This window comes from Diabrotica virgifera, chromosome 4 (assembly GCF_917563875.1).
Source record: "Diabrotica virgifera virgifera chromosome 4, PGI_DIABVI_V3a".
Classification (NCBI taxonomy): domain Eukaryota; kingdom Metazoa; phylum Arthropoda; class Insecta; order Coleoptera; family Chrysomelidae; genus Diabrotica; species Diabrotica virgifera.
Window position 1 is genome coordinate 95,644,469 of NC_065446.1, and position 21,690 is coordinate 95,666,158.

Here is a 21,690-nt window from a genome sequence, read left to right on the forward strand (position 1 = left end):
AATCTGAGATAAAGAAAGCACAGCATCTTCGAAAAATAATTCGTAACGTGACTACACTAAAATTCAAAGAATTCCTGTTGAAATTAGCTAAAGATCGTTCTGATAATGTTTCGAAGGCTGTTCTTGAACGTATTAATTTTGAGTATGATTTAGTCGCTGCTGATGCAAAATACCATGACAGTTGTTACAAATCTTTCTTAAAACCTAATACTGGTCGTAAAAATGGCCGTCCACAAGATGAAACTGTAAACTCTCCGATGGAGAAAATGTTTCAATTCATAGAAACGAGTGATGATTGCCAGTTTTCGTTGGATGAATTAAGGAATGTTTGTCAAGATGTAGTTTTAGATGACAGAACTATAAAAATACGATTGAAATTGAAGTATGGTAGTCAAATTATTATTACAGAAAAGCCTGGAAAATTAACATTTATTTGTTTTATTGACAATTACCAAGATATTTTAAGTCAAGTCTGGTCTGATAAAAAAGACTTGGATGAAAAAGACAAGCGGTTAAAAACTTTCAAAGCCGCAGCAGCAATCGTTCGTGAAGAATCTTGTGCTTTCGATAATACTATGTACCCCCCATCAGGTAGAATGTTCGAGGATATAAATAACGATATTCCCGAATCATTGTCATATTTTTTGGAACAAGTCATCTTAAAAAACAAGCGTAATAATTTAGATCATCTAAAATTAGTTTGTACGAATATTAGCCACTGCATCATGACAGCTGTTCGGCCTAGAACCTTTAAATCTAAACCATTTTAATGAGAGACCAATGACTCAGTCACATTTGAACAATTTTTGAACATCCAGCAAGAGGAATAGGAAGAAGATGAAATCGAAGAAGACTTGGCTGTTGAAGTAGACTTTCAAGAATATGAATCTGATTAAAATATCTAAAGAAATCAAAACAATAGTTAACCTAATAATCAATAGCAATGTCAATAATCAATATCAATAATAAGGTAATATCTAGAACTTGACCGGTATTGTTTCCTTAAATTATCCTAAAATTGTCAAAACAGTTAGTGGAGTAGGCCTACAGGGGAAACCACGGTAAAAATAAACGCGCCGAGTACACTACCTCACAGGTGAGGTGGTGTGGAAACGTGTGCATATCATGTATAATGTGACTCTTTGAATCGCGATATCTCAGGAATGGCAACTCTTAGGAAAAAAATAGTAAGGACTATTTTTGTAGAGAATTTTAAGATCTACAACTTTGGTTTAAGGTTTTTTTTTTTGATAAAACTTACCGTTTTCGAAAAAAATCCAAAAAATCTCAAATTTTGACCTTTGACCCCGAATAACTTTTGACGCACACATGGGATCGATGGGGACTTTTTAAACTTTATTTGTTATGGTATACCCTAGCTCTCCACCAAAATTTGGCTCTCCGGCAATTTTTGTTATTTGAAATGGGTATATAGACCGGATTACTACTCTGTTTTGAACTAACAGAAAGGCATTATCAGCAAAGTCTCTCTCTCTCTCTCTCTCTCTCTCTTTCTTCATAAATGCCCCCCTCCCTTAAGGTTGAAGACCCTTATGAACCACCAGGTACATTTCATACGCTTACGAGTATTAATGCGCTTTGCGCTCCCACTCATATCTCTGAGTGTTGAGCCTTATACAGAGTTGGGATGAAGTATGGAACCAAGCAAATATCTTTAAAACTAAAAGAACAATATTTATGAAACTTTGCATGGAAGTACAGTGACGCAAAAGGCATCTGATGCCATATTTTTTGTTACTACTCCACTTCCGGTTTCACCGGAAATACTCTTAACTTATTTAATTTAAATGGGACACCCTGTATATTTTTTCAGATTTTATAAGAACTTGTTATTTTTAATTCATACATACCAAGAAAAGAACTATTAAAACAAAAAATAAATCTCTTTCCAGTTAAAAAATAGGTTAATTTATTTACGTTAGACCAATGATATTAAAAATAAACAAAATAATTTTAAATATTGAAAATGTTTGCTGTTCACCTCCTGACAACGTGCAAGCCTATAAATAAATTCGTGAGTCACTTTTTGCAAGATTTCTCCACGTATTAGTTCACATTAATCAATTATTTTTGTCTCAAATCCTGCAAGCATCTTGGTCGCCTAACGTTAACACGTGATTTTAGATAACCCCAAAGAAAAAAATCTAACGGGTTGAGGTCCGGAGAACGAGCAGGCGCTCTATGAATACTCTACGTCCAATCCATCGATTTGGAAAATTCACTTCCAAAAAATAAAAATTCACCATAACCGATTATCATTAATATTTCAATACGATCTTTTTCACTTAAATGGACCATTTTTAATACGACTTATTTTTGTCAATTAGTTCAGTAACAGTTTACCTACTATACTAAATTCAAATAAGTCATGCAGTGCATGTAGACAACTATTTTAATCTACAGTATAGAATAGTATAGATGGTACTCGTTTATTTCCTACTACGTTGTATTAATACAAAAACTTATCTAGACACTTTTTAACAATTTTTTCTACCAAATTTGGTATGTATAAATTAAAAATAACAAGTTCTTTTAAAATCCGCAAAAATATACAGGGTGTCCCATTTAAATTAAATAAGTTAAGGGTATTTCCGGTGAAACCGGAAGTGGAGTAATAACAAAAACTATGGCAACAGATGCCTTTTGCACTGTACTGCATCCCTCACTGTACTTGCATGCAAAGTTTCATAAATATTGTTCCTTTCCTTTCAAAGACATTTGCATGGTTCCATACTTTATCCCAACCCAGTATAGTAATACAGTGGAACCTCGATTAGTCGGCCTCCGATAACCCGGAAGTCCGGCTAACCCTGACCGATTCTCATCAGACAAGACAAAACATTTTTTTTAGTTTGACTGAGTTTTTTAGCAAGAAATAAACAATAAAACAATAGACACTGTATTTTTATTGGGACCGGTTGTCCCAATAAGAATGGCTCTCGGCCATATCTCAGGATCCGTTTATAGTACAGCTTTGAGAAAAAAATTTTTATAACACAAGTTGTCTCGGGAAAAGCCTGTCTCGGGAAAATTATTTTCATAATTGTATGTTCACCGCTAGAGGTCGTAATTGAATATCAAAAATTAAAAAATCTAAATTTTACAAAATTTGCCTAATGAATCACTTTGCCTGATACACTGGATATCCGATCATCGTATTCTTCATAAAATTCTGCGCATATTTGATTTCACAAGTTTAAGTCTACCTTTGCAAATAAGAGGTAGGGGTGAGTGGAAACCTTGTTATAAAAAAATGGCTGTAAGTCCGGTTCTGCTAAATCGAATTTTGCAAACTTGGTCTTGTTGAAAATAAATCTTTTTCGTCAATGTAAGAGTTATAATTTCGAACCAGCTTACTAAGTAATATGCCAGCTAGAAGGCGTTATTTAATATTTTTCAGAAATCTAGTTTTCTGAAACTAGCCAATCTTACATAGTATTCTTAAATATTCATCATCAAGAAGTTTAAGAAATTCACACTGTACTCCGTGTGGTCCTGGAGCTTTCCCTTCTTTTAGTGATACAGTGGAACCTCGATTATCCGTCAGGGCACCGGACCAAGGGTATGACGGATAATCGAAAAGACGGTTAACAGAACATTAGAAAAAAACATTAAAAATTCATAGTACATCTCTCAAATTTTATTTGTATGTTTTGTTTGAAAATTTAAGAGGGATTTGTGTTTGTACATCAATTTGGATAAAATAATCCAATGGAAATCTTTGTTTGTTTTACTGTTGCATCACATTTTGCAACAGTTGGATTTCTTAATCGGCGTAAGATCATGCAATCTACATTATTGGCTTCTTTTTCTCGCGCAGTCGAGAATACCACTCGATGAATTGTTGCATGTATGATGCAGTTTTCTAGCTTCTTTACGCAAATTTGTGTATCAGCTTCTCAATCTGTTTCGTCCGCCTCTGTTGCCATTTCATCGATCATCTGTCAGCACTCGATAGCCGTTTGCCTCCTCATCACAAATAAACGATTCGTTTGACTTATTCCAATGCTGAAACAAAATGAATTGATCACTCAATTTTTGCTTATGTAGTCAATACAACTTATGTACGGACCCTGACGGTTAACAGAGGTGACGGTTAATGGAGAGACGGATAATCGAGGTTCCACTTATTATGGCTGTTCTTATTTCTGTCGGTAGTATATGTCGGTGGTCCCGTTTCCCTAGGTATTGGAGACTGGTTCTCCCTCTCATCAAAAAATAAATTTCGTATGTAATTTTTCCAGGTATTATCAATACTCTCTTTGTCCACGATTATTAAAGATGTAGTTAACACTAATATGACAAAAATTAATTAATTTTCTTTATATAGGTAAAATCGAACCACGCACTAAACCCAAAGACATACTCTTACCATCGATGATGAAGAAGGAACCTCGCGGTGCTCATCCATATCCTGACATGGAACCACCACAACAGAGACGAGACGCCGATCTGGAATATGTTTATGTAACTCTCAAAAATATCTTAACATCGTGGAGTCAAGGAAATAATATCATCAAGAACATTTCGAACATCTTGAAATTAGATCCTAAAGTTTTTGCGGATGGAAGGTAAGATACATTTTCCAAATTCAACAGTTTCAAAATGGTGGTTTAACAAAACAGCATATTTATCCATCTCCCAATCAGAGATTGGATATTATCATCACTATATTTACTCTATCTACCGCTTCTTTGAGGAGTTCTATAGAACTGCATTTAACCAGTCTCTTAAAATTTTCAGTCATGACACTCTCCTTTTTTCTATACTCCTTCCTTCTCTTATCTTTCCAGAATTGTCAGTCTTGGCATTTCTTATCGCTGTCCCCTCATTACGTGTCCCAGATATTGTAGCTTTCTTATTTTTATTGTGTTTATTATTTCGTATTCTTTGCTCATTTCTTGCAATATTTCCGTGTTCGTTTTCTTCTGTATCCATGCTCGCGGTTGACTTTACTATTTTATTATTTATGTTTTTAGTCACTAAGTTTAATTTTAGTTGACTTTATTTATTTTAATAACTTACTTCTAAATAAATGAAAGACACTGAATATATATCTTTTATTTTACAAACTACGATATCTAATTTATGTATTACACTAAATCTATTAATTTATTTACATAATTACAAGTTCAAAATTATCGCTTCCGATACATATCAAACGTATTCAAATTCACAACTAACTGCTAATTTCAAAATCCCTCTTATTTATACAATGCTTAATCATCTCGAATACAAAAGAATGATCCAGAATAAACGAGTTACGAGTATTTACATAATAACTTAAAGCACGTAAAATCGAATTTTATAGTACAATAACAAAAGAACAATTATTAGAAAAAGATATGTAAACAACCCGGTCGAGATCTTTCTTTAAATTAAGGTGACATAATTGTGTCACACTATCATGGCCATTATTTCTGTTGTTTAATCACTATTTTCTGAAATCCAGATTCCCAAGTATTTGAATTTATTAACCCTTTCTATCGGTACATTTCCCAAATGAATGCTTGTTTGTATATTTGTTTTCTTAGTTATTATCATATATGTAGTCTTTTTTATATTCATTTTTAATCCATATTTTTAATAGAAACTGTTTGTTTTGTTAAGTAGTAATTGGAGGTGTTCAGCAGAGCTTGCCATAATCACGGTGTCATCTGCTTATCTTATATTGTTATATGTTATATCTTATATTGTGATATAGTATATTTATTGCATTATATATTTTTAGAACTTTTGCTGATTCTGTAGCCTTCAAAGTTCTACCAAATAGTCGAGGATTAAATGCTACTGAAGTTGGCAAATTGTTGGAGAGCATGAAGGGCAAACTGGAACAAGCAACTGGGGTTGAAATAATAGCTATTGGAGTGGGAAACAAGGTAAACATTCACCTATGGCTTTGGATTTCTACAAAAGATAATATTCTTCGAACACACAAACGCACAACAGTTTATAACAAGGTAAAAAATACGTCCATGCGATCGTGAACATATAGGCATATATACACCGCGCTTTTATGTCCCCCTTCATTGTACCTTTTCATTTTGCTTTAAAAAATTCACACATAAGGGAGAACTTACGACAACTCTCCTGTGAGTTCAATGTGGCTTATGGTATATCTAATTTGTCCCCACCTCCGCTTGTCTAGCTTTTTATTTTACAAACTTATCCGGGAAAATATGGAAAGACGCACTTCATTTTTTGTTTAATATGGCAAGGGAGTCCAAGCGCGGATTTTTGCAGTTACTCGAGCGCATCAGATTATGACATGGGGAGAAACCTTGTACCCTGAAAATGTACCCCTACCATATATTGGATCTTAATACAGGGGAGTTCGTTCAGGGGAGCCCGAAAAAAAATATATCCTTAGAAAAACTCGAAATCGTCAGAGTAAGATAAGGTAAGCTAAGTACAGAACAGTGTATATTTGAAAAATTTGACGGTTTAAGCGGGGCCTAAGGAACTGGGTGAGTCACAAAGTTTCACAAGAAAAAAGCAAATGTTTCGAGAAATAAACGTCAGATCGAAAAAGTAAAAAATATGTGTTCAATATTTTTAAACAATATGTGTTCGGTAAAAATTTTAAAAATATTTTTTTATAATATGTATTTAATATGTAAAAATAAAAGTGTAAATTTAAAATTTTAAATAGGAACCCCGTGATATTTCGCGAATTAAACATCAGATCGAAAAACTGCAAAATACACGTATTCTATATTATTGAGATATCTATCGAATGACACCAAACACGAGCCCCCACGGAGGTTGAGTAAGGGGTTACTTTAAAATATTAAATAGGACCCCCAATTTTTTATTGCAGATTTGGATTCGGTGCATAAAAATAAGTAACTTTTATTTGAGACATTTTTTCGAATTATGGATAGATGGCGCTATAATCGGAAAAATCGATTGTTGGAATTGGAAAATTAAATTAAAAAATGGAAAGTCCCCACTTCAATAGAAAACTTTACTTAACTTTTTTGGTTTCAGGACCTAACATTCATAACCCAATAGGTCCCCATAACGCTCGAGTAACTGCAAATTTAGCATACTTTCCTCCCCTACTAATAGGTGTGGGTGCTAATCGGTGCCGCCCAAAATCCCGACAGCCAAAATCCCGACAGCCAAAATCCCGACGGCCAAAACACCGACACGCCAGAATCCCGACACGCCAGAATACCGACAGGCCAAAATCATAACATGCAACAATCCTCGCATAAGTAAAAATTCCGACTTTTGTTTAATACTTTTAATACAAAATACTTTTGTTTAGGAACAAAAAATAAAAAACAGATGGCCATAAACAAAAAACAAGAAAGAAATGTAATTATATGTTAAAAGAAACTTATCAAACCTGTCGGGATTCTGGCCTGTCGGGATTTTGGCCTGTCGGTATTCTGGCGTGTCGGGATTTTGGCCGTCGGGATTGTGGCTGTCGGGATTTTGGCTGTCGGGATTTTGGGGTAGACCGGTGCTAATATATCCATTTGCTTTTATAAGCTTTATCTTGCTCTTTGATGTTATGACCCTTGTGGCGGTATGGCCTTCTGCACTATTGTCTTTTAATCCTCATGGTTCAGCGTCTGACGCCGCCCCCCGTGACGTGACACCAAGATGCTGGTGATCGTTTATTATGACATTAATTAGTTGTCGTTCGTGGCCTTCCTTTAAGTCCGTTGACTTTCCGGTTTATATTTACCAAATATATATTTGTATTTTCATGGAATTCTCTTTGTTGTGAATAGTTTTTAGAATTGTTGATAGGTGGCGCTATAATCGGAAAAAAACAATTTATTATCGCCATCTATCAACAATTCTAAAAAAAGGTTCGAATAAATTTTACCTACTTATTCTGTCATGAAGAATCCAAAACTACAATAAAAAACGAGGTTTCCTATTTGAGCTTTTAGAGTTAGAGTTGAGTTTAGAGTTTAGTTTTAGAGTCCCCCCTACCTCCAGGGGATGGGGCGGAAAGTTATATTCGTGTCAAGACACAAAAATATTATTGTTGTTCTGAAGCTATTTCCTTGTGGCATTTTTATAATTAACTATTTAGATGGGAAATAGGCCACAATTAAATTGAAAAAATAATTTTATTAACGTTTCGACGCCCAAATCGGGTGTCGTTGTCAAAATACTAACTACTAAATTAAACAAAAATGTTGTTGCTAAGTAAAAAAATTCTTCTAAAAATTTATTTAATCTGACTCATTTATATTGGCAATTCAGACGTATATTATACATTTTAAAGTAGAAGACTTATATTTTTACGAGTTGCCTTCCTGGGACGACTTTACTAAAAGATAAACTTACGTGCATAGAAATCGGCCCACCTAAAAATTTGGTCATTTTTGAAGTCTCGTATTTCCTAAACCTGTTGGTTGATTTAAGTGATTTTTTTAATATGTTATAGCCTTATTCTTCAACAATATTGCTGTAATAATATTATTGCTAAACAGGTAAGTGTTATTTTATACCGGGTGTAACAATGATAGTGTGTTTTTTCCTCAAAGTTCGGAACACCCTGAGGAATATTCTAGCGTATATAAAATATTGAAATTAAATCTCAACTGTAGCCTTAGGCTTTCTTAATATTTTGTTTTTTGATTCATTCGCTTATGTTGGATAATTAAAAAGTTAGGTATTTTAACAACTAGCAACGTTCCTCATCAATACAGGGTGTTTCTAAATAAGTGCGACAAACTTTAAGGGGTAATTCTGCATGAAAAAATAATGACCGTTAGGTTTATAATCATATGTTCGCAAATGCTTCGTTTGAGAAATACGGGATGTTGAATTTGTTCGTACAATCTGACGATTTATTTATTGCTCTAAAACCGCATGAGATATACAAATGAAATTGGGTAGGTTTAAAGAAAAAATTATTGTGCATTTTTTGGCATACAGTTAAGAATTTTATATTCACCATTGGCGTGCATACGGGAAACATAGCCGGGTAATATGACCCGTATGCACGCCAGTGGTGAATATAAAATTCTTAATTGTATGTCAAATATGTGCAATAACTACCTCTTAAAACCCACCAAATTTCATTTGCATATCTCAACCGGTTTTAGAGTAATTAATAAATCGTCAGTTTGTAAAAAAAATTTAACATCCCGTATCTCGAAAACGAAGCATTTGCTGACATATGTTTATAAATGAAACGGTCATTATTTTTCATGCAGAATTTCCCCTTAAAGTTTGTCGCACTTATTTAGAAACACCCTGTATGACGAAGAACGTTGCTAGTTGTTAAAATACCTAACTTTTTTACTATCCAACGCAAGCGAATGAATCAAAAAGCAAAATATTAAGAAAGCCCAAGGGTTCAGTTTAGTTTTAATTTGAATATTTTATATACGCTAGAATATTCCACAGGGTGTTCCGAAATTTGAGGAAAAAACACACTATCATTGTTACACCCGGTATAAAATAATACTTACCTGTTTAGCAATAATATTATTACAGCGATATTGTTGAAGAATAAGGCTATAACATATTAAGAAAATCACTTAAATCGGCCAACAGGTTTAGGAAATACGAGACTTCAAATATGACCAAATTTTTAGGTGGTCCGATTTCTATGCACGAAAGTTTAGTTCATTCGATTACCTGAAATCAATCCCAACTTTAATCGTATGAACTATCTTTTAGTAAAGTCGTCCCAGGAACGCAACTCATAAATATTGGCGATATCATTTTAAAGTCTTCTACTTTAAAATGTATAATATACGTCTGAATTGCCAATATAAATGAGTCAGATTAAATAAATTATTAGAAGAATTTTTTTATGTGTGTGTGTGTGAAAAAATGGCTTGGATGCGAGTCCGTTAGCCACAGATTTTTATTTTATTTTTACCTCAATTTATTAGTTTTGTTATATTTATACGTATTTCACTTAAATGATTATATTTGTTTCTTTCAAGTAGTTTATGAGTAATTTAAATATTTCCATTTTATGACAACTTAGTAGATATTCTATACTAATTGGAAAATGAACTTGTGTTTGTCGTAAATTGTAATATAATTGATTTATATATCTCTATATAATTTTTTTACTTTTTTTTACAACAACATTTTTGCAACAACATTTTTGTTTAATTTAGTAGTATTTTGACAACGATACCCGATTTGGGCGTCGAAATGTTAATAAAATTATTTTTCAATTTAATTGTGGCTTATTTCCCATAGTTAATCACAAAAATATTAAACACGTATTTTTTGGTTTTTCATTTGAAAGTCTATTTCTCGAGATATTAGACCGTTTCGATAATTTACCTATGTTATCACGATACATCATATTTTCCAATTATAGGGCCATCTATCCACAATCTCTAGAATAAAAGTTGCTAACTTTTACGTAGGGAATCCCAATCTGCAATAAAAACTGGGGGTTTCCATTAAAGAATTTAAAGGTACCCCCATCCTATGTGTTTCATGTCACTCGATAGATTTTAAAAAAATATTGAACACGTATTTTTCAGTTTTTCGATGTGATCTTCATTTCGCGAAATATCGACCGTTCCACTACTTTTCGGACATCATATATATGTAATTTCTAAAGTAAAGATGAAGTTTTTTAGCCTTTAATAATAATTGTGTAGGAATATTAGCATTATATTCTAATATATCAAATTCTCAATTGTTGTTGTTCACATATTCACCTATTTGTGCATTTGACCGCTTATAAAAATTCCACATGCTTCTTGCTTCAGGTTCCTTCCACATACAACATACCACATACCTATAGATTTGAACAATTTTATGTTAAACACATAAAACATTTTATGTTTTTACCTTGGATAAATTTGTGTCTAAACGTTTTCTAGGAAAATGTAGAAAAAGCAGTCGTTGCAGAAGCTTACCCTCAATTCTACGTCGTCGTCTTTATGGTATGCGGTGTTCTAGCGGCCATGATTGTAGCAACTGCTATTCTGATACTTATTAGGAGACACATCAAGTTGAAAGATAAACTGCAAGGGTTATCAAAACCGGACACAGAAGCAAGTAAGGACTACCAGGATCTTTGTAGGGCAAGAATGGCAACCAAGGGTCAGCCGGCTACTGATACGGTTCACGGAAGAATTACCTCATTATCTAAAGAATCAGAGCAGAGTCCTTCGAGTCGATCAAGTACGTCATCCTGGAGCGAGGAACCAGCTTTGCATAATATGGATATATCAACAGGTACTAATCATGATAACTTATTTAAAATGGTCTACTATTCACTAATGCTAATATGTACTAGGTTGTTCAATAAGTTTTGCGGTTCGATTAGAAAAACACAATTGTATGATTTGAAATACTCTTTATTATTCAGTATAGTCTTCCTGAACATCATTAGGTACATTTCTTCTAACGAGATTCTAATTTAATAATTCCATCACTGAAGGGATATAACCTGGAAGGGTTGCAAAATACGCTTCCACAGCTGTTATGTACTATCATTTAATGAACAACGCTTTCCACGAATAAATTTTTTTAGGTATTGAAACAGATGGAAGTCGCTAGGAGCCAAAACTGGTTAATACTGTGGATGCTCCAACAATTCGAACTTAAACGTAAAATGCTCATATGACATGGTGCATTGTCCTGATGAAAAAGGATTTCTTTTGCAAAATGGATTTTTTTCATGATTTTTTTCCTTCAGTTAGTCTAAAAGGTTAAAATATAATATCCAGAATTTATTGTTTTACCATTTTGCAGGTAATTCACAAAAATAATCCTCTCGCATCTCAAAAACTAATGCTAAAACCTTCTTGGCCGATTTCTGGACATGAACTTGTTTCGGAGCAAAAAAAACAGCTTCTACCACTCTGTAGCCTCTCGTTTTCATTCAGGTCAGGATCATGGTGATACACCAAGTCTCATGCATTGTGATGAATCGACGCACAAAATCTACTTTATCCTTTTTAAAACGCTATAAATGTTGCCGAGAAAATCGTATTCGAATGAGTTTGTGTTCCGTTGTTAGCGAATGCGGCATTGTGAACACAGCTTTTTGAACCTCAATATATTAGCCAGAATATTGCTTACAATGCACAAAGAGATGCCAAGGGTTTATAATTAATTACTTTCAGTCACTTGCCGAGTTTTCAATACGATATCCTGTATTTTTTCTACGATTTCTGGTGTTATTGCTGTTTTTGTACGTCCTCGACGTGGATCGTATTCAATCAAGGCTTGTACTGCTACGTTTAAATTCAGCAATACTTCATCTATCTACTGTAATAATAGACATAGAGCCGGCGCCGAAAAAGCTCTCTGAATTTACTAAAGCTAGTTTTTTCACAGTTGATTACTGTGATTGTGTAGAGAAACATACTGCGGTCGGTCAAGCGAAACGTAGAACAGGGGTTACTGATAGGTTATCAAAGTTGCTTTCCTACGAAGGTAATGCAATCAATTTACTAAGGCTGAAAATCAGTACACACATTCTAAATTGAATATAAATAAAAGTTATTATAGTCGGTCAGCTGTATGACAGGACAGAGCCGGTCGGTCAGTCCCAGTGAATGTACAGGGTTATTCACTATATTTTGACCCCCCTGTAAACTGCTTTATTTACAGAATTAGAAAAAAATGTAAAATGCAAAAGTTATTCGATTTTTAAATTATGATTTTTTGACATATATATCGTACTCGTGACGTCATCCATTTGGGCGTGATGACGCAATCGACTATTTTTTTTTAAATGGGAATAGAATAGAAGTCGAGTGCTAGCTCATTTGAAAGGTTATTTAATTTCCTATTCAATAATATAAACAATAACATGATTAATTATACAAGGTGTCCAAAAAAAACAACAGAAAGAAGAATGTATGTAATTTATTTAATTTAAAATACATTTTACTGCTATTAGAAAACGGAAATAAAAGCTTATTGCACAAATAAACATTGACTTTTGCTTAAGAGGAACAGTAGCGATCAACAGGTAGCGAAAACGCGTTCCAAGATTGCGGCAGTAATTTTGAATATTTTTTCGAGATATTTGGCACAAGTATTCGTAATATAATAAAGAATGGCGGTACAGAGCCCAATTTGAAAAATATATTAATTTGTGGAAATTACTCATCTGTAATTAAATACAATATTAAAAAAACGAGCCTGTACCGCCATTAAGAAGAACAAAAAAATACACTTTCTTCAAATAAAATTTTTTATCCGATGCCTAGATTTTATGTCATTTTGGAACTACTAATGAAATAAAAAATTTTAGTAGTTCCAAAATGACACAAAATCTAGGCATCGGATAAAAAACTTTATTTGAAAAAAGTGTATTTTTTTGTTCTTCTTAATGGCGGTACAGGCTCGTTTTTTTAATATTGTATTTAATTACAGAGTAATTTCCATATATTAATATATTTTTCAAATTGGGCTCTGTACCGCCATTCTTTATTATATTACGAATACGTGTGCCAAATATCTCGAAAAAATATTCAAAATTACAGCCGCAATCTTGGAACGCGTTTTTGCTACCTGTTGATCGCTACTGTATCACCTTAAATTCTATTTTCAAACTGCCAAGAGGCAGATGGGTGGCAGATTGAACAATGAATTTAAGTGAAAAGTAATGTTTATTTGTCCAATAAACATTTATTTGTGTTTTCTGACAGTAGTAGAATGTATTTTGAATTAAATAAATTACATACATTCTTCTTTTTGTGTCAATTAACCTGATTAAAAAAATTTTTTGGACACTCTGTATAATTAATCATTTTAATGTTTATATTACTGAATAGGGAATTTAATAACCTTTCAAATGAGCTAGCACTCGACCCCTATTCCCTTAAAAAAATAGTCGATTACGTCATCACGCCCAAATGGATGACGTCACTAGTACGATATATGTGTCAAAACATCATAATTTAAAAACCGAATAACTTTTGTATTATACATTTTTTTTCTAATTCTGTAAATAAAGCAGTATACAGGGGGGTCAAAATATAGTGAATAACCCTGTACATTCACTGGGGCCGACCGACCGGCTCTGTCCCGTCATACAGCTGACCGACTATAATAACTTTTATTTATATTCAATTTACAATGTGTGTACTGATTTTCAGCCTTAGTAAATTGATTGCATTACCTTTGTAGGAAAGCAACTTTGATAACCTATCAGTAACACCTGTTCTACGTTTCGTTTGACCGACCGCAGTATGTTTCTCTACACAATCACAGTTATCAACTGTGAAAAAACTAGCTTTAGTAAATTCAGAGAGATTTTTCAGCGCTGCCTCTTGGACGATAATTGAAGGCGAAGAGTCCTTATACACTTTCAACATTCGTTCATAAATTTGTTTTACTTTTAAAACTTCCAAAACTAAAAATTCAATCACTGCACGATACTTTGTTATTCCCATTGTGAAAATTACTGTGACACATCGATATTAAATGGCTTCTAAACAAAGAATTAATCGAGAGATTAAAATGAAACTTCACATACGTTCGTAATAAAATAGGCTAGTAGCAACGCCCTCACATAGAGAACCGCACTACTTATTGAACAACCTAGTATATATTATTCTTTTTCTTCCTCCTCTTTTTAAGCATTTCTGATTGTTCATTGGCCGATTGATACCTCTATGGAAGATTGTCACTCCATTTTTTTGAAAGATCGACCGATACTTCTACCAATTGATGATTTATCTTTTGCTATTTTGACACACGTGTTTCTCCTATTCTGCTTATGTGATTATTCCATTATTTTTTACATTCACTCTTTTTTCGATCTCTCATCGTATTTCCTGTAATTCTTCTCAGTACTCTCTTCCGTTACCAGTAGCATTTGTATTGTGGCTGTATCGGGTACTTGATTTCTCACTTCTTTGTCCAGGTCTTCATAGCTTAACAATGAAATTCCAAGGTATTTTATTTCCGTTACCTGTTTAATACTGATGTCATCAATTTCTATTTTAGATCTGATAGGTTATTTACTGATTACTAATGTTTTATTTTTCTGAGATGAAATTGTCATATTGAAAGTTTTTGCTCTTATTTTAAATCGGTGGACTAATTTTTGCAGACTATCTTCATCTTGGGCTTTTAATATTGAGTCGTCTGCATAACACAGTACTTTTACTTCTTTGTTTGCCACTCTGTATCCTCTTCCTTTCTTTAAGCTTTTTTGATGATGTCATCCATGATTAAATTGAAGAGCGTGAAGAGCTCAATGAGTATCTCTTTCTTATTCTGCTGCCTATGTCTATAGGTTCTGTAAGTTGTCCATCTATTCTGACTTCCATTTTGTTGTTTTGGTAGATGTTAATAGTTTTTGTGCTATCTAGGGGAACTTCTCTATTAGATAGAAGATGGATTACATATTTGTAGCACACGGAACAAACATCTTTGAGCACAGAGTACCAACTTCTACTTTCCCTTTCTATAATTTGCACATTGCACGAATCTTCTTGAGCTAGTGTTAATACAATGCAAAATAATGGCATTACTTTGACAGTCCTTAAAATAATTGGTCTCTTTGTAAAAAGTAATAATTTTTTTTTTAGGTCATATGGTATTGAGCTACATGGAAGACCATCTCAAGAATAAAGATCGCTTAGAGCAAGAATGGGTCGCACTTTGTGCCTACGTAGCCGAGCCATGCGAAGTAACCGTAGCTACAAAGAAAGACAACAAAGAAAACAACCGGTATCCTGAGGTGGTGCCCTACGATCATGCTCGTGTGGTACTGAATGAACTGACCAACGCCAACGGCTCGGATTACATCAACGCTTCTAGCATAACCGATCATGATCCCAGAAATCCAGCTTATATTGCTACGCAGGGTCCTTTGCCCCATACAGCCCCTGACTTTTGGCAGCTAATTTGGGAGCAAGGAGCTGTGGTTATAGTTATGTTGACAAGGTAAATGTCAAAAATATTTAGGTATTTAACAATACATTCGAACAAATGCAGCAATCACTAAATTTTATGCATGGGACTAAACCAAAATGAAATGTAATGAAAATAACTTGGCGGAACTGATAAGTACTTAGTCTTTCCGCTCGATGGCGCCACTGTCGCAAGAGAAATCTATGATCGTGTAATACATTCTTGTAGACGGCCTATGTCAAAATATCAGCCAAATTTGACTCATAGTTTTGTTTTGACCGCGTGTGTAAGCGGGCGTGTTTGGGGATTTTAGAAAAAATTAAAAAGAGCAATGTCAGTCAGGTGATTCGACTTTTTTTAGAAGGGAAATCTCGCAGCGAAATCAAAAATTGCTTGAGTGGTATAAACAGTGACACTTCTCTTTCGATAAAAACTGTCAAAAAATGGTTTAACGCAGGGCTTCCCAAACTGTGCGTCGCGACGCCCTGGGGCGTCGCGGCGTTGTCCCAGGGGCGTCGCGTGTCAGCGCGGGTCTCTAATACAAAAAATATATTTGTCTGGATAGTATGCAGGACTGCAAGCTCTCATCCAAACCAAGGCTCCAATGTAAAATGGACACATTGTGTCATAGATAGAGAGACCTTAGCAGCAAAGAACATTACACCTGAATTAAGTGTTGTGATGGATAGCATTATTAAAGTGGTGAACTACATTAAAACATGACTCGTGAAATCAAGTCTTTTCCATAAACATTGTGAAGAAATGGGGGCCGAACTCACCTCTTTAATTTATTATTGCAACTCTCGTTGGCTGTCCAAAGGCAACGTACTCGCACGTGTATATGAATTTAAAAAATGAAATTTTACATGTACATATCTACATGTCATGCAGAATCGCATAATGATGCGCAAAACTTTATTAATTCAGAGTTTATAATAAAATTAGCATACCACTGTGACATATTTAACAAATTAAATGATCTTAATAAGTAAGTATTTACAGGGAAATAATACTCATATTCTGCAATTGGCAGATAAAATTACTGGGTTTCAAAAGTTTTCTTATGGAAGAGAAAATAAGATCAAGAAATTGACTGTTTCCCTACTTTACAAGGTATTCTACAAGAAAAATCGATAGAAATCCTCTCTTCTTCTTCTTGTGCCACTCCTATCGGAGATTGGAAATCATCAAGGCTACCCTGACTTTGTTTACAGCTGACCTAAAAAGTTCATTAGTGGTGCAGCCAAACCACTCTCTCAAATTCCGCATCCACGACATTCTTCTACGGCCTGGATTCCGTTTTCCTTCTATTTTTCCTTGCATTATATTTTGAAGTAATGCGTATTTATGACCTCTCATCAGGTGACCCAAATACTCGAGTTTTCTTCGTTTTATCGTTAATAAAATTTCTGGGTCTCTTCCTATCCTTCGTATTACTTCAAGATTTGTGATTCTTTCAACCCAACTTATCTTCAGCATTCGACGGTAGCACCACATCTCGAAACTTTCAATATTTTTTATGTTGTTCTGTTTGAGAGTCCAGGCCTCTACACCGTAAAATAGCGTGTTAAATACGTAGCCACTTAGCATTCTTAATCGTAGAGGGATGCTTATATCTCTGTTGCAGAAGAATTTTCTCATCTTTATGAAGGTGGCCCTGGCAATTTCGATACGTCTTTTTATTTCATTGTTTTGGTCTCCAGGTTCGTTTATTAAAGTTCCCAAGTATTTATAACTTGATACTTTTTCAATTTGAATGCCGTTTATACTACTATGTGCTGGTTGTGTCATGATTTTACTGAAGACCATATACTTGGTTTTTTTGATATTAATGTTTATGCCATAATTGTTGCAAGCAATATTTATGTTTGTAAGTAATCGTTGTAATTCTTCTACTGTTCTTGCAACTAGTACAGTGTCGTCTGCGTATCGAATATTATTTACAACTTACAACCTCTCCATTGATTACGATTCCTTCATTTGCTTGCAAAAGGGCTTCCTGACAGATGCTTTCACTATATACATTAAATAGCAGTGGTGACAAAATGCATCCCTGTCTTACTCCTCTACGTATTTCTATTGCTTTTGATATCTCGTTTTCTTTCGTTAGCTTTCTGATTCCAATATAAGTTGAGAATTATTCGCAGATCTTTATTATCTATGTCTTTTCTTTCAAGAATGTCTCTTAGCCTATCGTGGCGTACTCTGTCAAACGCTTTTTCAAAATCGATAAAACATGCATGTACTTCTTGATTAACGTCTAGGCATCTTTGTGTAAGAACATTCAAACCGAAGAGAGCTTCTCGAGTACCTAGTCCTTTTCTGAACCCCATCTGTGTATTACTAATATCTGACTCCAACTTTTGATAAACTCGGTTGTGGATGATTTTTAGAAATATCTTTAGTAGATGGCTCATTAAAGATATTGTTCTGAACATTCTTTTGCATTGGATTTCTTTGGCAGTGTAACGAATGTAGACAGCAGCCACTCTTGAGGTATAATACCAGTATTGTATACTGTGTTAAATAAGTGCAATATTATACCTATTGATTCATCATTCAAGAGCTTTAGTAATTCAGTAGGAACCTCATCGGGTCCATTTGCCTTTCCAGTTTTGGAATTTCTAAGTGCCATTTCTACTTCACATTTTAGGATTTCAGGTCCCGTTTCACCATTTACCTTGTCAATGTTATTTCTGTTGTCCTCAAACAATTCTCTTATGTATTCACTCCATCTATTAATTTTTTCTGTTAAATCTACAATAATATTTCCGTCTTTGTCCTTAAGCAAACTTATTTGATGTCTTCTTTGGGTTCCTGTAAGTTCTTTTACTTTTTTATGTATATTGAATGTGTCATACTTTCTTTCATAGTCTTCCATTTCTACACATTGTTCTTTAATCCATGATTCTTTGGCCTTCTTTATTTATGCTTTATGTTCTTATCAACCTCTCTGTATTTTTCTGAATTATTCTTCAATTTGCGTCTTTCATCCATTAGTTCTAGTATGTCTGGTGTCATCCACACCTTATGTTTCTTTGGAGATTTGGTTAGGTGTTTCTTTCCCGTAGTTCTTATTATAGTGTTTATATACTTCAGTTTTTCATCTATGTTGTCTGTTCTGCGGATTTGGTTTTCTGCTACACTGAGGTCGGTGTTGATTTCTTCGCGCACTGTTTGTCGTCGGTGTTCACTTTTAAGCTGACTTAAGTCTAACGTTGGGATGATGGTTTTTCTCATTTTCTTTGGTCTAGCTTCTAACACAGATACTACTGGATTATGATCCGAACCAATATCAGTTCCAGGGTAAGTTTTAGTAGATTTCCTCCCTATTTAGTAGAAATCCTCGGTTCCTCTTTAAAAAATATGTTTACACAACACATGTTTTCATTGAACGAACACTGAGAAATGTTTTCCCAAAAATCTGGAGCAATATGACTGGGTCAGACAGAATCCCTCCCTAGTCATTCACACCATCGACACTTTTAACAGAGGAAGAAGAACAACCGACAGAATTGTCCTGTGATTCCAGCCTAAAGCTTCAACACGACTAGGACCTGTTTGAATAATTTTGGAGCTCAGTTTCTCATAATTATCATGCCATCAGCACTGCTGCATTAAAGTTTTTTTACCATTTGCGACTTCGTACTTGTGCGAAACGGGTTTTACTGCAGATGCGGTAAATAAAAACAAGTACAGGTCAAACATAAACTTAGAAAAAGAAATTAGAGTGACAATTTTCAAATTAGAGCCCCGGTTTCATAAGCTATGCTCAAAAAAGCAAGCACATCCCGCACATTAACCAGTCAGTTACATAAATAAATATCCCTTTTTATTTTTGTGCCTATGTTTTGATTTCTTTCTTAATATCCATAAAAATTATAAATAACCTGCTACTAGGCTAGTACTAAAATTGGTAAGTATTATTGGGGGTTGGGTTGAGGGGCGTCGCAAAAAAATAGCAAATTCCCAAGGGCGTCACAGTACGAATAAGTTTGGGAAGCCCTGGTTTAACGAGTTTCAACGTGGTGCCACGTCGGTTTTTGATAAGTCACTCCGAGGTGCCCCGAAAACGGCTACCAATGACGATAACGTGAAAGAAATTCACGATCTCGTATTGGTAGTAGACCGCCGACTGAAGGTGCATGAGATATCTAGCTGAGACCGCAGTCATCTCAAAAGATCTCGTTGGTCATATCCTGCATGAAATTTTGTTTCATCATTTTCTAACTTTGAACAATAAACGCAACCATGAGACTTCAGTGCAGTTAGTCCAAGAGGCAGCGCTGAAAAATCTCTTTGAATTTACTAAAGCTAGATTTTTCACAGTTGATTACTGTGAGTGTGTAGAGAAACATACTTCGGTCGGTCAAGCGAAACGTAGAACAGGCGTTACTGAGAGGGTATCAAAGTTGTTTCCTACGAAGGTAATTAAATCCATTTACTAAGGCTGAAAATCAGTACACACATTCTAAATTAAATCAGGTCAGCTGTACGACGGGACAGAGCCGGTCGGTCGGCCCCAGTGAATGTACAGGGTTAATCACTATATTTTGACCCCCTTGTAAACTGCTTTAATTAACAGAATTAGACAAAAATGTAAAATATAAAAGTTATTCGATTTTTAAATTATGATTTTTTGACATATATATCGTACTAGTGACGTCATCCATTAGGGCGTGATGACGTAATCGACTATTTTCTTAAATGGCAATAGGGGTCGAGTGCTAGCTCATTTAAAAGGTTGTTCAATTCCCTATTCAGTAATATAAACATTAACATGATTAATTATATAGGGTGTCCAAAAATATTTTTATAATTAAATTAATTGTTTAATTAATAATTCAAATAAAATTTTTGGACACCCTGTACAAATAATGATCTTAATGTTTATAGTACTGTATAGAGAATTGAATAACCTTTCAAATGAGCTAACACACGACCCCTATTCTCATTTAAAAAAATACTCGAATACGTCATCACGCCCAGATGGATGACGTCAGTAGTACGATATATATGTCAAAAAATCATAATTAAAAAATCGAATAACTTTTGTATTTTACATTTTTTTATAATTCTGTAAATAAAGCAGTTTACAAGGGGGTCTAAATATATTTTGAATAACCCTGTACATTCATTGGCGCCGACCGACCGGCTCTGTCCCGTCATACAGCTGACCGACCATAATAATGATAATAACTTTTATTTATATTCAATTTAAACTATGTGTACTGATTTTCAGCCTTAGTAAATGGATTTAATTACCTTCGTAGGAAAGCAACTTTGATACCCTCTCAGTAACGCCTGTTCTACGTTTCGCTTGATCGACCGCAGTATGTGTCTCTACACAATCACAGTAATCAACTGTGAAAAAACTAGCTTTAGTAAATTCAAAGAGATTTTTCAGCGCTGCCTCTCCGTCTAAGTGTTTGATGCTGTTTAAGCGTAATCCAAATGAGTTTCTATGTTGTTTCATAACCGTCGACGAAACATGGTTTTACTGGAGTCCAAGGAACAGTCGACACAGTCGCCCCCATAGAAGAGTGGGTGGGGGTCGCCCCGCGAACGTGCTCCGAGGAGGGCGAAGACTGTCCAATGGACCGGAAAGATATGACCACCATTTTCTGGGATTCACCTGGTGTCATCTATATCCACTTCCTAGAAGATGGCAAAATTATCAAAGGGCTGTACTATGTCGTATTATTAGCCCGACTCTTCAATTTCAAAATCCTTCTTCATATTTCAAAAATTTACTGAATTTAATTATTTTAGAAATTTAAAAATAAACTGAATACAAAAAAGTGATTATATAAAAAGTATCAACTCAGATAGGGC

At 34.4% G+C, this 21,690-nt stretch overlaps 1 protein-coding gene across 3 annotated transcripts in view; it reads left to right on the top strand.

The window, feature by feature from the left end:
• LOC114329806 (receptor-type tyrosine-protein phosphatase N2) overlaps positions 1-21,690 on the top strand; it is a 277,330-nt gene that overhangs the window by 244,510 nt on the left and 11,130 nt on the right. For 2 of the 3 annotated variants that reach the window (XM_028279035.2, XM_028279034.2), the window contains exons 10-13: positions 4,352-4,592; positions 5,753-5,981; positions 10,854-11,211; positions 15,531-15,888. In XM_028279035.2, the coding sequence (XP_028134836.1) occupies positions 4,352-4,592; positions 5,753-5,981; positions 10,854-11,211; positions 15,531-15,888 (1,186 nt within the window). The remainder of the gene's footprint in view (positions 1-4,351; positions 4,593-5,752; positions 5,982-10,853; positions 11,212-15,530; positions 15,889-21,690) is intronic. The other variant, XM_028279036.2, reaches the window with a different exon arrangement.